This window comes from Palaemon carinicauda, chromosome 44 (assembly GCF_036898095.1).
Source record: "Palaemon carinicauda isolate YSFRI2023 chromosome 44, ASM3689809v2, whole genome shotgun sequence".
NCBI classification, from domain to species: domain Eukaryota; kingdom Metazoa; phylum Arthropoda; class Malacostraca; order Decapoda; family Palaemonidae; genus Palaemon; species Palaemon carinicauda.
In genome coordinates this window covers 11,412,821-11,425,373 of record NC_090768.1, presented here as the reverse complement: position 1 = coordinate 11,425,373, position 12,553 = coordinate 11,412,821, and the positions used below count along the sequence as shown (strand labels likewise).

The following is a 12,553-nucleotide window of genomic DNA, read 5'->3' as shown; positions in this document are numbered from 1 at the left end:
GGGGAGCTGTGTGTTCAGTCTCGTGGCGAAGAGGTCTATCACCGGCGAGCCCCACTTCAGAATGAGGGACTTGGCCACTTCTGGGAACAGGGACCACTCGGACCCTACCACTTGACCCATCCTGCTGAGGCCGTCGGCCAGTATGTTTCTCTTCCCCGGAATGAACCTGGCTGAGATTTTGATTTGCTCTACTTCGGCCCATTCTAGGAACTCCATCGTGAGACTGCACAGTTCCTTCGACTTTAGTACTCCTTGCTTTTTCACGTAGGCCACCACCATGGCGTAGTCGCACATCAGCGCCACGGTGTTTCCCCGGAGCAGATGGACAAACTCTAGGCACGCCCTTTGTACTGCCATCATCTCTAGCACATTTATGTGCAGGCCCATCTCCTCGCCTTCCCATTTTCCTTTTGCTGTCTTGTCGAGGAGATGGGCACCCCAACCCTCCTTGGATGCGTCCGTGAACAGAAGCATCTCCGGAGGGTCGGCTTGGAAGGGCATTCCCTTGAGGGTGTTCGATCTGACGTACCACCACTCAAGGACTTACTTCGTCTCCGGGGACACCGGGACTATCTTGTGCGGGGAGTCCCCCCGCCTCCAGAGCTCCTTCAGGTTCCACCGCACTCCCCTGGGGGACTAACTTCTCCGACACGAGGTGGTCTATCAGTCTCTGCCAGTCCCTGGCTCTCCTGGGCTGGCCCGACAGGAAGGGCCAAAGGATCTGTTCCAGGTTGTCCAGTCTCTCCGCGGAAGGGAAGGCTCTCGCCAACCGGGAGTCTAGGACCATTCCGAGGTAGGTCATCCTGGTGGAGGGTATCAGCTGGGACTTTTGCAGGTTGATGATGATACCCAAGACGTTGCAGAACTGCAGGAGCTTCGCGCCTTGCTCCCTCAGTACTTCCTCTGAGGCTGAAAGCAACAACCAGTCGTCTAGGTACCGAATCAGGCGGATGCCCTGTTCGTGTGCCCAGGCTGAAACTGTTGCAAAGATCCTCGTGAAGACCTGAGGAGCTGTCGACAGTCCGAAGCAGAAGGTCTTGAACTGTAACGTTTGAGTACCCCATTTCACCCTTAGGAACTTCCTGCTGGAGGGATGGACAGGGACCTGGAAGTAGGCGTCCTTGAGGTCTATGGACATCATGAAGTCCTCCTCCCTCAAGGCCGCTAGGACCAACTTCGGGGTGTCCATCTTGAAGTCGGCCTTGCACACAAACTTGTTGAGAACTGAGGTCTATGACCGGTCTCCAGGCCCCTGTCGCTTTCTCCACCAGGAAGAGCCTGCTGTAGAACCCCGGACCTGGGTTCATGACTGGCTCCACTGCACCCTTCGCCAGCATTGCCGAGACTTCTTCCTGCAATGCTGCTACTCTCAAGGGGTCCTTGGGAGCCGACCACTCCGCCTGTTGATCTGGGATTAGAGGTGGGGGTTCTGCTAGGAAGGGCAGCCTGTAGCCCTCCTTTAGTACAGCTACGGTGCACGGATCCGCTCCGTGGTCCCGCCATGCTTGCCAAGAACGTTTGAGGCATCCCCCCCACCTGAGGCGTCGGCAGGAGTAGGGCGCCTCTCTTCCTACCTCCTTCGAGAGGTGCGGCCTGAACGCCCTCTCCTGAAGCCCAAATAGGAAGGCCTGAAGGCTGACTGCGAAGTCGGAGCTCCTCTACGGGTGGGCTGCGAAGGCTCGGGCCAGGCCGTAGTCGAGGAGTCCCTTCTGGGTTGGCTAGGTAAAGCACGGGGAGGGAGAGAGATGTCGGAAGATGGTCTTCTATGGGCAGGTCTTCTTGTTGGAGGGGGTCTGGGTTCTCCCGCATCCTTGAGCTTCCTGACCTTCTCTACAGTCTCCTCCACCGCCTGCAGAGGGAACACTGACTCACCCCACAGGGGTAAGTTCCTAAGGGCCCTTGCTTCCCTGTCCGGAAGCCTCCTGACCATCTTGCTGAGGACTGTGTCCCTCTTGCGAAGAACCCAATTGGCCGCCTGTGAGAGGGACTGGTAGGACAGGAATTTGAGGGCCTTACCTCCTGAGGTAATCAGCTCCTTCAGTGATGTTTGGTTCTCCGGAACCAAGAGGTTGTGCGAGGCCTGAAAACCCACCAGGGTGCAGGCCCACCAATCTAGCCACGACGAGACATAGACCAGGTCCATGGCCAAATCCTCCATCATGGAGGTCTCTGACAGGGAGAAGCAAACTGGGGCGGCGGTAGCTCTCTCTTCTGCAGCCCCCTGACCTAGGATGGCGACTGCAGGTTCTACAGTACAGGGACCGGCACGGCGCCCTTCAGGGAGGTAGAACCTCTTCTGGGTCTTGAGGCCCTGGAGGAGCTTGGAGGCGCTCTGACTCTTGGGGGCGTCTGCATGGCTGGCCACTATCCTGTCAATATGAGCCATGCCCAGTCTAACGTCTCTAGCCAGGGGAAACGCCAGTGAGGGCCTCTGCTGCACGGGGGTATCAACCAACCTGCTGAGGCCCGAGAGCCAGTCTTCGTCTGTGGCGGGCTTCGGCTCGTCCAGTCTGTGGTGCCGTCTAATGAGAGCTATCACCTTCCTGTATGCCGAGACCTCGGCCGCAGAGCCCTAGGACCTCCGTCGAATGTTCCTCTGCTTGAAAAGGGGCACGCCCCACGGAGGGTGCCACTTGAGGAGGAGGCATCTTCTTGTCGCGGCATACCCTCGGCTGTTCTGGATGGAGGACGGGCATCGCCGCTGGGACGGAGGCCTCCGTCCTGGGCTTGTCTCTCCCAACGGAGGACCAGGCTACTACGGGCTTCCTCGCATCTGCTGAATGTCTCTCGCGTTTCTGCCGGCTCGTCGAAGACTTGGAGGCTGGGACACGGCTGCCAGGCCGAAGGGGCGACTCTCTCCGCTGGGCGGATGGAGCCGGAACCTTCGCGGACTTATGCCTGTTTCCTGGGGCCTGAAGTGGGGACTCTCTTCGACGCTCAGGCCTGCTGCAGGGAATGTACTTCGTTGTGGGAGAACGAGCCCTTGGGAGCCAGCCAGAGGTACCCGGAACTGCTGAAGTTTCCAGGAGTTGGCTGCGCGGAATGGCGACACGTACCCATTCCTCTCTAGGGGAGCGACTCCTGTACTTCCTCCTGGGGGATCTAGCGTGCCTCCTGGCGTGTCGAGATCTTGAGCGGGAACGGGAATGGGACCGCCCCCTGCGGGACCTGTCTCGTCTTCTCCTTTGGTCCCTCGGGGCTCCTTCCTCCGAGGAGTAAGAGTATGCCTCGAACAAGGAGCCCGACGACCTGTAGGACCGCACCGAAGGTTCCGAGTCGTCCCGCATCGCTGGTGGTTCCACGTGACGATCCGTAGGCGACGAGGGCTCCATGAAGACGGGCGGGAGCATTGCTGAAGGCGCTGGGGGAGAGCGAGGCAACTTCTTGTTGGGGAACCAGGCCTTGAACTCTTCCTCCAGCCTCATGGGCGATCTGAAGAGCGTCTTTGGCGGCGCCCACGTGAGGGGATCCGACGGCGGCGAGACCTCCTTCTCGGCGTCTCCCCCGGCTGTAGACGTACCAGAAATACAGGCCCATGAAGCGGGGGAAGAGGCTACAGCAGCCTTCCCCCACATTGGATCGTCGGAAGAGACGGGCCCTGCTGGCACCAGGACTCCGTCCTCCGAACACACTACCGTCCCTCCCTCAGGGCCCCCCACTTGCCTGGACCGACAAAACATCGCCACTAGCAGGTATCTCAGACTCCTGGGGAAGAGCAATAGGCCTCTTCCCCACAACTGACTTACCTCGTCCCCTACTCTGGGTAGGGGAAGGCAGCTGAGAAGCCCTATCCGACGAAGCACCGGGGAAGTAAGTGGCGAGGAGACGCTCGGCTTCCTAGGCGACCTCTTGGACGCCTTCTTTTTCTTGGTGTGTATCGCACCCACTGCACCTCGCTCCAGGACTCGCACTCCGGACACGTGGCCGTAGGGGAACACACGCTGCCCCTACAAGATGAACACAAGGAGTGCGGGTCGACTTCAGGCTTCGACAGAAAAGCACCACACGATTTACCAGCTATAGGCCCGGGACAACGACGAAGATGCTCCATCACGCACTAGTAAGGCACCGCGAGACACAGGAACACAGAGGGAAAGGGTAGGAAAGGGTAAGGAAAGAGCACAATGGGACCATGTGGGGACCGCGTGAGACACAAAGGGTCGCACTGAATAAGGAGAGCGCGCCGAGGTGTTAACACGACGCGACCAGAAAACTTACTGGAGATCGAGTCCTGAGCAAGCATGCTCTCTGACCCCGGGTCGCCTCATGGAGCGTATCACTCCGCCAGAGGTTACCCCGCACAGAAAACGGGAGTAGGGTAAACTACACAAAGTTCTGGTCGGTTGGGAGGAGATCCCAGATACTCCTAAGAAAGTAGTTTGAGGTAAGTAATTTGTATTTTTCCTAACAGTACTTACCTCGAACTACTTTCTAAGGAGTATCTGGAATTCTCCTCCCAACCGACCAGAATTTTGACTAGTTCTAATGCTCCTTTGCTCAGCATGGCTGACACCTCCTTTTGCAATGCCGCCGCCTTCAAGGGATCCTTGGGTGCCAACCACTCTGCACGTTGGTCGGGGATCAGAGGAGGCGGGCCCGCTAGGAAGGGAACTCTGTAGCCCTCCCTCAGGACTGCCACGGACCATGGGTCCGCCCCGTTGTCCCGCCATGCTTGCAAAGAACGTTTGAGGCATCCCCCTGCCTGAGGCTTCGGCAGGAGTAGGGGGCCTCTCTTCCTACCTCCTCCTGGTGGCGCGGCTAGAACGGCCTCTCCTGGAGCTGGAGTAATTTGGCCTATAGGAGGCCTGCGGAGTGGTACTTCCCCTACGGGGGGGCTGCGAAGTTTAACGCCAGGACGACGAAGGGAAGTCTCGTCTAGGTTGTGCTGTAGAAGTGTGGGGACTGTCCAGCGCAGCCCTTCTATGAGCGGGACGTCTTGCTGCAGGGGGCCTGGAATCTTCTGCCTCCTTGAGCTTTCGTACCCTCTCCATAACTTCCTCCACTGCCTTCAGGGGGAAGACGGAGTCACCCCACACTGGGGAGTTCCTCAAGCACTTCGCTTCCCTCTTAGGGAGCTTACGGACCAACTTATTGAGAACAGTCTCTCTCCCCCGTAAGATCCAGTTGGCCGTCTGTGTGAGGGACTGGAAGGTAAGGAACTTCATTGCCTTCCCACCTAAGTGGGTCAGTTCCTGGAGTAGCGGCTGGTTTTCAGGTACTGCCAGGTCATGGGACAGCTGAAAGCCCGCTAAGGTGCATGCCCACCAGTATAATCACGACATGACGTTCACTATATCCTGGACGGTATCCTCCATCATCGAAGCCTCGGCTGGAGAAAAGCACACTGGGGCAGAGGAGGCTCTGTCTTCCCAACTGCCCTGGCTGAGGGTGGCTATCGCCGCTTCCACTGCGCGGGGCCCCGAGTGCCGTCCGTCAGGGACGTAAAATCTTTTCTGGGTCCTTAACCCCGGCAACACTTGAAGTACCCTTAGGCGCTGAGAGAGTTTACTTGACCCACGATGTACCTATCCACGTGGTCCATCCCCAACTTAACGTCTGGGGCCAACGGGAGGGTTAGCGATGGCTTTTGTTGGATGGGGTTGTCGATCATTCTTCCCAGACCCGAGAGCCAGGCTGGCTCTGTCGAAGGTTTCGGGTCGTCCAGTCTGTGATGTCGTCTAATAAGGGCTAGCACTTTCCTATAGGAAGAAACTTCGTCCACTGAGCACTCTCCACCGTACATCAGGCCTTCCACCACTCGATCCTCCGTGTCGGGTGCATTGCCGACCACGGATGGGGCCACGTGGGAGGCTAGGTCATCTCTTTCTCACCAATCCAATGGCGCGGATACCTCTAACACGGGTGGATCCGCCGAGAAGGAGGTAGCCGTCATGGGTCTACCTGCTCCTGGGGAGCTCCGTGGGACCAGGGGCCCACGGTGAGCCGCCGGTTGGCCAGGGCACTTGGACAGAGCTGCTGTGGTACCGGGGACGGGGGCCATGCTACCGGGCCGAAGCAGCGGCTCTCTCTGCTGGGCGGATGGAGCCGGTGGCTTAGCGGGTAAAGGCATGGCGAAGTCGACGTGTGTCGGCGGCTTTGCCCGGCGGGCGGACCGAGCAGACTACACGTGTGGTAAGGGCGAAGGAGCGGCTCGAGAGGGCAACGCGGAAGATACTGGAGCGGCGGCCGCCCTGATCAGCTCGCTACAGGGAACCGTCACTCGGATCCACTTATCCCTGGACAAACGCCCCTTCTTGCTCCTCTTCCTGGAGGTCTTCGAGCGTTTCCTGGACGGGGCTGAGCGGGAGCGAGATTTCCTCCTATGGGACCTCTTCCGTTTCCTTCTCGCCTCACGGGGGTCGGAGACTTCCGAAGAGGACGAGTCTGACGATGATGATGAGGAGGAAGAGGAAGAGATGGAAGAAGAGCTTGCCGAGTCCTCCGACAATGATGTAGGGTCTTCATGCTGCTTCACTGGCGTGAAAGGCTGCATAAAGTCGGGCGGGAGCGTCGACGACAGCTCCGGGGGAATCCGTATCGCCTTACTACACGCGAACCAGCCGTCGAACTCCTCCTCTTGGCGCATCGGTGACCTGAAGGGCATCCTAGGCGCCGTCCAAACAATGGAGGCGGGGCCCGACGAACCTGTAGGCTGCCTCTCCTTGTCTACTTCTTCCCTGGGCGCTGAAGTACCTGAAATGCACTGCCACGACACAGGGGAAGAAGCCGATCCTGTCTTCCCCCCACACCGGGTCTTCAGTCGAGACGGGTCCTGTAGGCACCAGAACCTCGTCTCCCGAGCACTCCCCCCCCCCAAGCAGGCCCCCCAACACGCCTGTGAATCAACCCCCCCCCAAGCAGGCCCCCCAACACGCCTGTGAATCAACAACAGCCCCCACATCAGTTACATCAGACTCATGGGGAGCGGCAATGGGCTGCTTCCCCGCAACGGACTTACCTCGTCCCCTACACTGGGTAGGGGAAGGTGACGGGGAACCTCTCTCCGATGGAGCGGCAGGTGAAGCCAAGGGCAATGCGACGCCCACCTTCTCAGGAGACCTCATCGGAGCCTTTTTCTTCTCAGTAGCGAACAAAGCCCACTGGATCTTCGGCCAGGACTTGCACTCCAGACACGTGGTGGACGGGGAGCACACGCTACCCCTGCACAAGGAGCCCAAGGAATGCGGGTCTACCTCCAGCTTCGACAGGAACGCACCACACGATTTACCGGCCTTAGGCCCGGGGCAACGACGTTGGGATTCCATAAGGAAGCACTAAAGCACCAAGCAACACAAGAACACTGGGATAGGAGGTGGATGAAAGGGTAAAAGGGAATGGGTAAACACGCGGTAACCACGTGGGGACACAGAGGGTCGGACGGGATGTGAGAGAGCGGCGAGATGTGAACTACGCCGCGACCAGAAGCTTACTGAAGACCGAGACCTAGCTCCATGCTCTCGCACGCTGACCCGGGTCGCCTCAGGGCGAGTATCCATCCGCCACAGAGCGACCCACTACAGAAAACGGAGATAAGGGAAATTCTGGTCGGTTGGGAGGAGAATCCCAGATACTCCTAAGAAAGTAGTTCGAGGTAATTACTCCTTGTTGGAACAAATAAGGTTTACAAAAGAAAGTCATTAACAGCTACGATAAAGTTATTTAGTAATGGTGTTTATAGAATGTGAATCAGATTTTGAGTAGTTTAAAGAACTAATATCGACTTTCGAGCAATCTGTATTTCGAGGGATTGACAGCTCAAGAAACACTTTTTCGAGCAATTGATTTCCAGCATTGTGTTTTTGAGCAATTCACCTGGAATCACACGATATAGTAAAAATGTATTCACTTGCCATTCCACTTTTATGAGCCTTCAATATTTAGCTCTATACTCTTTAGTTCTAACACTGTATTATACTGTAACTATATGGACTTTCAGGGACACACTAACAAACTCCTTTAGGTGAATTTCTTACATTCTTTCTACATCCTTTCTCTTCCAAATACAGGTATACCTCACCTTTCGTAGATAATTAGCTCTGGGAGAGTAGATTTAAGTTGAAAAACAACTTGTTGGAAAACGACCTAACTCGAATTTACTTGTCACTAGGCTAAACCACAAATAACCATTCCAAGTTCTGTATTTTACCTATAAATGCAACTAGAATACTGTAAGTGGTTAATAATAAGAATCTATTCAAGCTTACAAACAAATAAATCTTAATTTATAATGTAGTACCCAAAAAAGTAATCCAATTTACGACTAATTCATATGTACGTACATCCATACTTGTAAATGTAGATGTTTACAACTTAGCCTGTTTAAAGTAAATAGCGGGATCTTTATTCGCGAATGGGGTTTGCTCTAAGATAGTATAAAATAGAATGATTTTGTAAGTTTAAATACCAAATTAAGTTATAAAAACTAATTTGCAATAGTATAAAATAAACTTAGTTGTTACATTTACAGATATCTATATTCATTATGTGTATATATATATATATATATATATATATATATATATATATATATATATATATATATATTATATACACACATATATATACACATATATATATACACATATATATATACACACATACAAACAACTATCGTATTTCACACTAGTCAAAAAAGTACAGAACAGACCAATTAACTTGAATAACTATTCAAATGGGCCCCACTGTAATCATTATAATCATAAAAAGCTGTCCTACAAAATTGACGAAGAAAGTGCAAAAGATGAAGAGTGAGGAGAGCTCTCTGAAAGGCCAACACAATTAAAGGAAACACCAGGCATTAAAACATTAATGAAAACGTAACATTTAAAGTGAGTCCAACAAAAATGATCATGTTACAAATATCACACATTGGTGGTGTATCATGAGGAGGTGATTTCAAATACCCATGTGCCATTTATGAGACTTATTCTATAGCGAGTTAATAACATTTAGTTAACTTTTATAACGACGACATACAATGGTGAAAATTAGCTATGTTCAATTTTAGTTTTTCACAAGCTAGTTGGTTATTCAACTTTTGCCACCAACACAAAATATAAAAAGGTTTAATGAAAGTCAGTCAGTCACCCACAACTAGATATACACTTTTCATATACAGTACTGCATCTATGCCATTTGTTTCTTCATTACCTAACCATGGTTGTATCCATTGTTATAAATCCTTAGTGAATTAAGTAACTGCTGTATAAATACAGTAATTATATATATATATATATATATATATATATATATATATATATATATATATATATATATATATATATATACCGTTAATTTTTAAGTGCACGTATATTAGTATGTATGTATTGTATGCATATACATAATAAAAAAAATCTATAAACTGTGTATATTAAAAAAAGTTAACCAAGTACACGTAGTTTGGTAATACAGTATATACCAAAGCATGTTTAGGTAATAAGAATTGTGTGGCTCTATTGAGATACAGTAGGATATCCAACTTCTACTATGTTTTAAATGTAATAAAAACTTTGCCTTATTATAGTTATCACCACCAAGTAGTTTCATCAGACATCTAAATAAAAAAAAAATCTTAACACTGACACCAAAGGTAATTTCAGCAAGAGGTTTTCTGTTCTATAGTGGTCAACTGCTAGTTTCAACTCCAGCTAGCATTGGTTACAAGGTACAATAATTGAAGTAAGTACTAGTCTGCTTGATGAGAATGAAAATAAAATTGTCAAACACTGAATTACATCTCCATAATAATCACTCACCACTTTCAACCAGATATACCTTTATGTCAAAAGCAGATTAAGTGAAATGATGACTGCATAGCAAAGAGGTGCTTTATCATCATGCTGCCTTGCTTTCATAGCTCAGAAATTAACAAATGACCCAACTTCTCATAGAAAAAAAAAAGAAGTGACGTGAATAAAAACTGAAGTAATGGCAACATACCGCATCCGAGTCAGCTGGAGTATGCATATCACAGTAGGCTGCTTTTCGAACAGTAACGGATGTTCCATTCACACTTGTTTCTCTAACGGCATCAATTTTCATATGGAGCCCTGCTTGTTGAGCACAAGTTACATGGAATGCTGCAAAAACAAAAGAATAAATCTTACCTTTCAGTTCATAAATGAAAAAAGAAAACTTCGATTCACCTAACCCAACATCAGTTTTGGCTCTGAAACTTACGATAGACAGCACTCAGAATATCAGAAATCCATATAGTCAAAGAGTTCATTACCTATTCATCAATATGTTATAATACAGAATACCTCCCAGTCTACAAGATTCATCCATCTATAAGATACATCAGTTTTACAAATAAAATTAAAGAAAAACAAAATACCCACACAATAAAAAAATATATATTTTATTTTATAGGAACAATTAGAAACTGTCTAAACCAAAATTATTTCCAAGACTTTAGTCCACATTCAGCAAAATATCGTACAGTACACTTCATCTTTTACTCTATGTGCATTTGTTTCCTTTTTATTTCTATGATTCACATATTTTTATTGTTCATTTCAGTCTGCATTGTTTCCTGATACCATTTCTTATTGGACATTATCCTTATTCCCTATCTTACTCCTTATTATCCTTATGTATTCCCTTTCTTATTCCTTACTATCCTTATGTATTCCCTTTTTTATTCCTTATTTTATTTATTTCCTTTTCTCAGTATTTCCCACAATATTTCATATGGAACCTTATCTAATGGAGATTCTGTATTGCATTAAACTATATGGATATCCTTTCCCGTATCTATCACTCTTGCTGAACCCTTTCACACATTACTTAGTAACACCTGGCAGGGGTATTCTATTCTTAGCCAATTTACACCCCCAGGCTTATATTGATTAGTTTGTTTTAAAAAGTGTTTACCTCTACCTCTTATTTGTTATTGGATAAACATTTTTTTCTAATCTCTTTAAAGATATAACCTAAGAACATGAAATACTACAAATTTTTAGAACAATTTATATTCTTCTTTGCTATACAAACTTGAGTCGTTTATATGGCTTATTTATTGATTTACTATGACAGAAAGAAAGAAAATGTACCTAATTGGTAACTATATAATAGGCCACAAGGCAACTACACTGCTGGTCAGTGTTATGTGCTGCTGTGGGGCAGGCTTTACTCTATCCTGGTCAAGGCATGTGGGGTGGATAATGTGGGACCTTTGCATAATTGACTGGTTTTTAAAGCTAGGAAAAATACAAATTGTATTAAAAATTTGTAAGTTGTTCCTCCACAGATTAAAAACTTCTTCCTTAGGTGGGAGAAAGTTTCTGTCAAATAGGTCCCCTTAAGCTCTATTTCATTAAGAAATAACAAAAATTATATAAAAATGATATAAACAAATTATGAACTCGTGAAGAGGCGGGTCCAAAGTGTCAGATCCCTCTAAGCCATGACCTAAATAGAGATGAAAACCTGCCAAGAACAGGCATCAAATGATTATGTCAACATAAGAGAACATAATGAATATAGAAAGTTATTTTTACCGCATTAGTGTGTGGTCAACGGGAGTACCCTTAGATCCACGGCTTGGAGAAGGTAGATACGAACCAAGTCTGATTCCCTTTTCATACCCTACCAATGCAGAGAATAACTGATATCGTGACAGGTTCTTGCACTTCCCACGAGGATTTATAGACTCTCATAATAGATTCTCACAACTAAAAGGAAATTGTGTTTCTCGAAACCATTTTGGAGCAGCCAGTACTCAAGAACAGATTAGCTATGTTAGGTTTGAAAGGGGCTGTCTCTCCAGGCATTTCCTGACTGCTCTTACAGGAGAGATTAATAGATTATCCAAGTCAAATCTTGTGTCAAGTATAGCCGGATTTTGGGTTTTAGCCACAAACTCAGAAGACAGTTTTTAGGGTAACATCTGTCTAGAAATTAATGTAAAGACTCGTAAGGGGCCATCTTGAGGGATCTAAGAACCTTAATCACATTACAAGGAGGAGGTTAAGTTCGAAGCTCTTGATGAGAGGTGAGTGTTCCCATGAAGAGGAGAGATTGAGTCTCTTGAGTTTGAAGACTTGGATCAAGGCTAAGCAATAGCCTTTTACCTCTGTGACTGAGAGGGACTTCTCGTTCCCCAAGGACACTAGAAAGTCTACAATCAGAGGGATAGTGGGCTTGCGTGGAGTAATAGTCCCACTATGACACCAATCACAGAAAGCTGACCACTTGGCTTGTTAGACCACTGCGGAAGCCCTTCAGAGGCATCCGGAGAGTTGCTTAGCAGTTGGTTCCAAAAACCCTCTTTACAAGATCCTGAATAACTTCCAGTCATGAAGCGATGGGCAATAGACCGTCTCGTGGAACTTTTGAACGTGTGGTCGACGCAGTGGGTTTGGCCATTCTGAATGTTCTCTTGGGTCTTCCACAAAAAGATTACGCAGGTCTGGATACCACCTCACCTGCGGACAATTTGGGGTCACTAGTGTTACTCTGATTTCTTGGGAAAGATGTATTCTATTCAGAACCTGGCAAAATCACACAAAACGGAGGAAAGGCGTCTTAGTTCACTCAAGTTCATAGGTGT

General features: G+C 48.9%; 2 protein-coding genes across 7 annotated transcripts in view; both read right to left on the bottom strand.

Moving 5' to 3' along the window:
- Taf5 (TATA-box binding protein associated factor 5) overlaps positions 1-12,553 on the bottom strand; it is a 570,605-nt gene that overhangs the window by 178,530 nt on the left and 379,522 nt on the right. The gene's annotated exons all lie outside the window — the stretch shown is intronic.
- The window catches only part of LOC137634494 (peregrin-like), a 160,914-nt gene that overhangs the window by 98,304 nt on the left and 50,057 nt on the right, over positions 1-12,553 (bottom strand). For all 6 annotated transcript variants that reach the window (XM_068366918.1, XM_068366915.1, XM_068366920.1 and 3 more), the window contains exon 10: positions 9,940-10,079. In XM_068366918.1, coding sequence (XP_068223019.1) covers positions 9,940-10,079 — 140 coding nt within the window. The remainder of the gene's footprint in view (positions 1-9,939; positions 10,080-12,553) is intronic.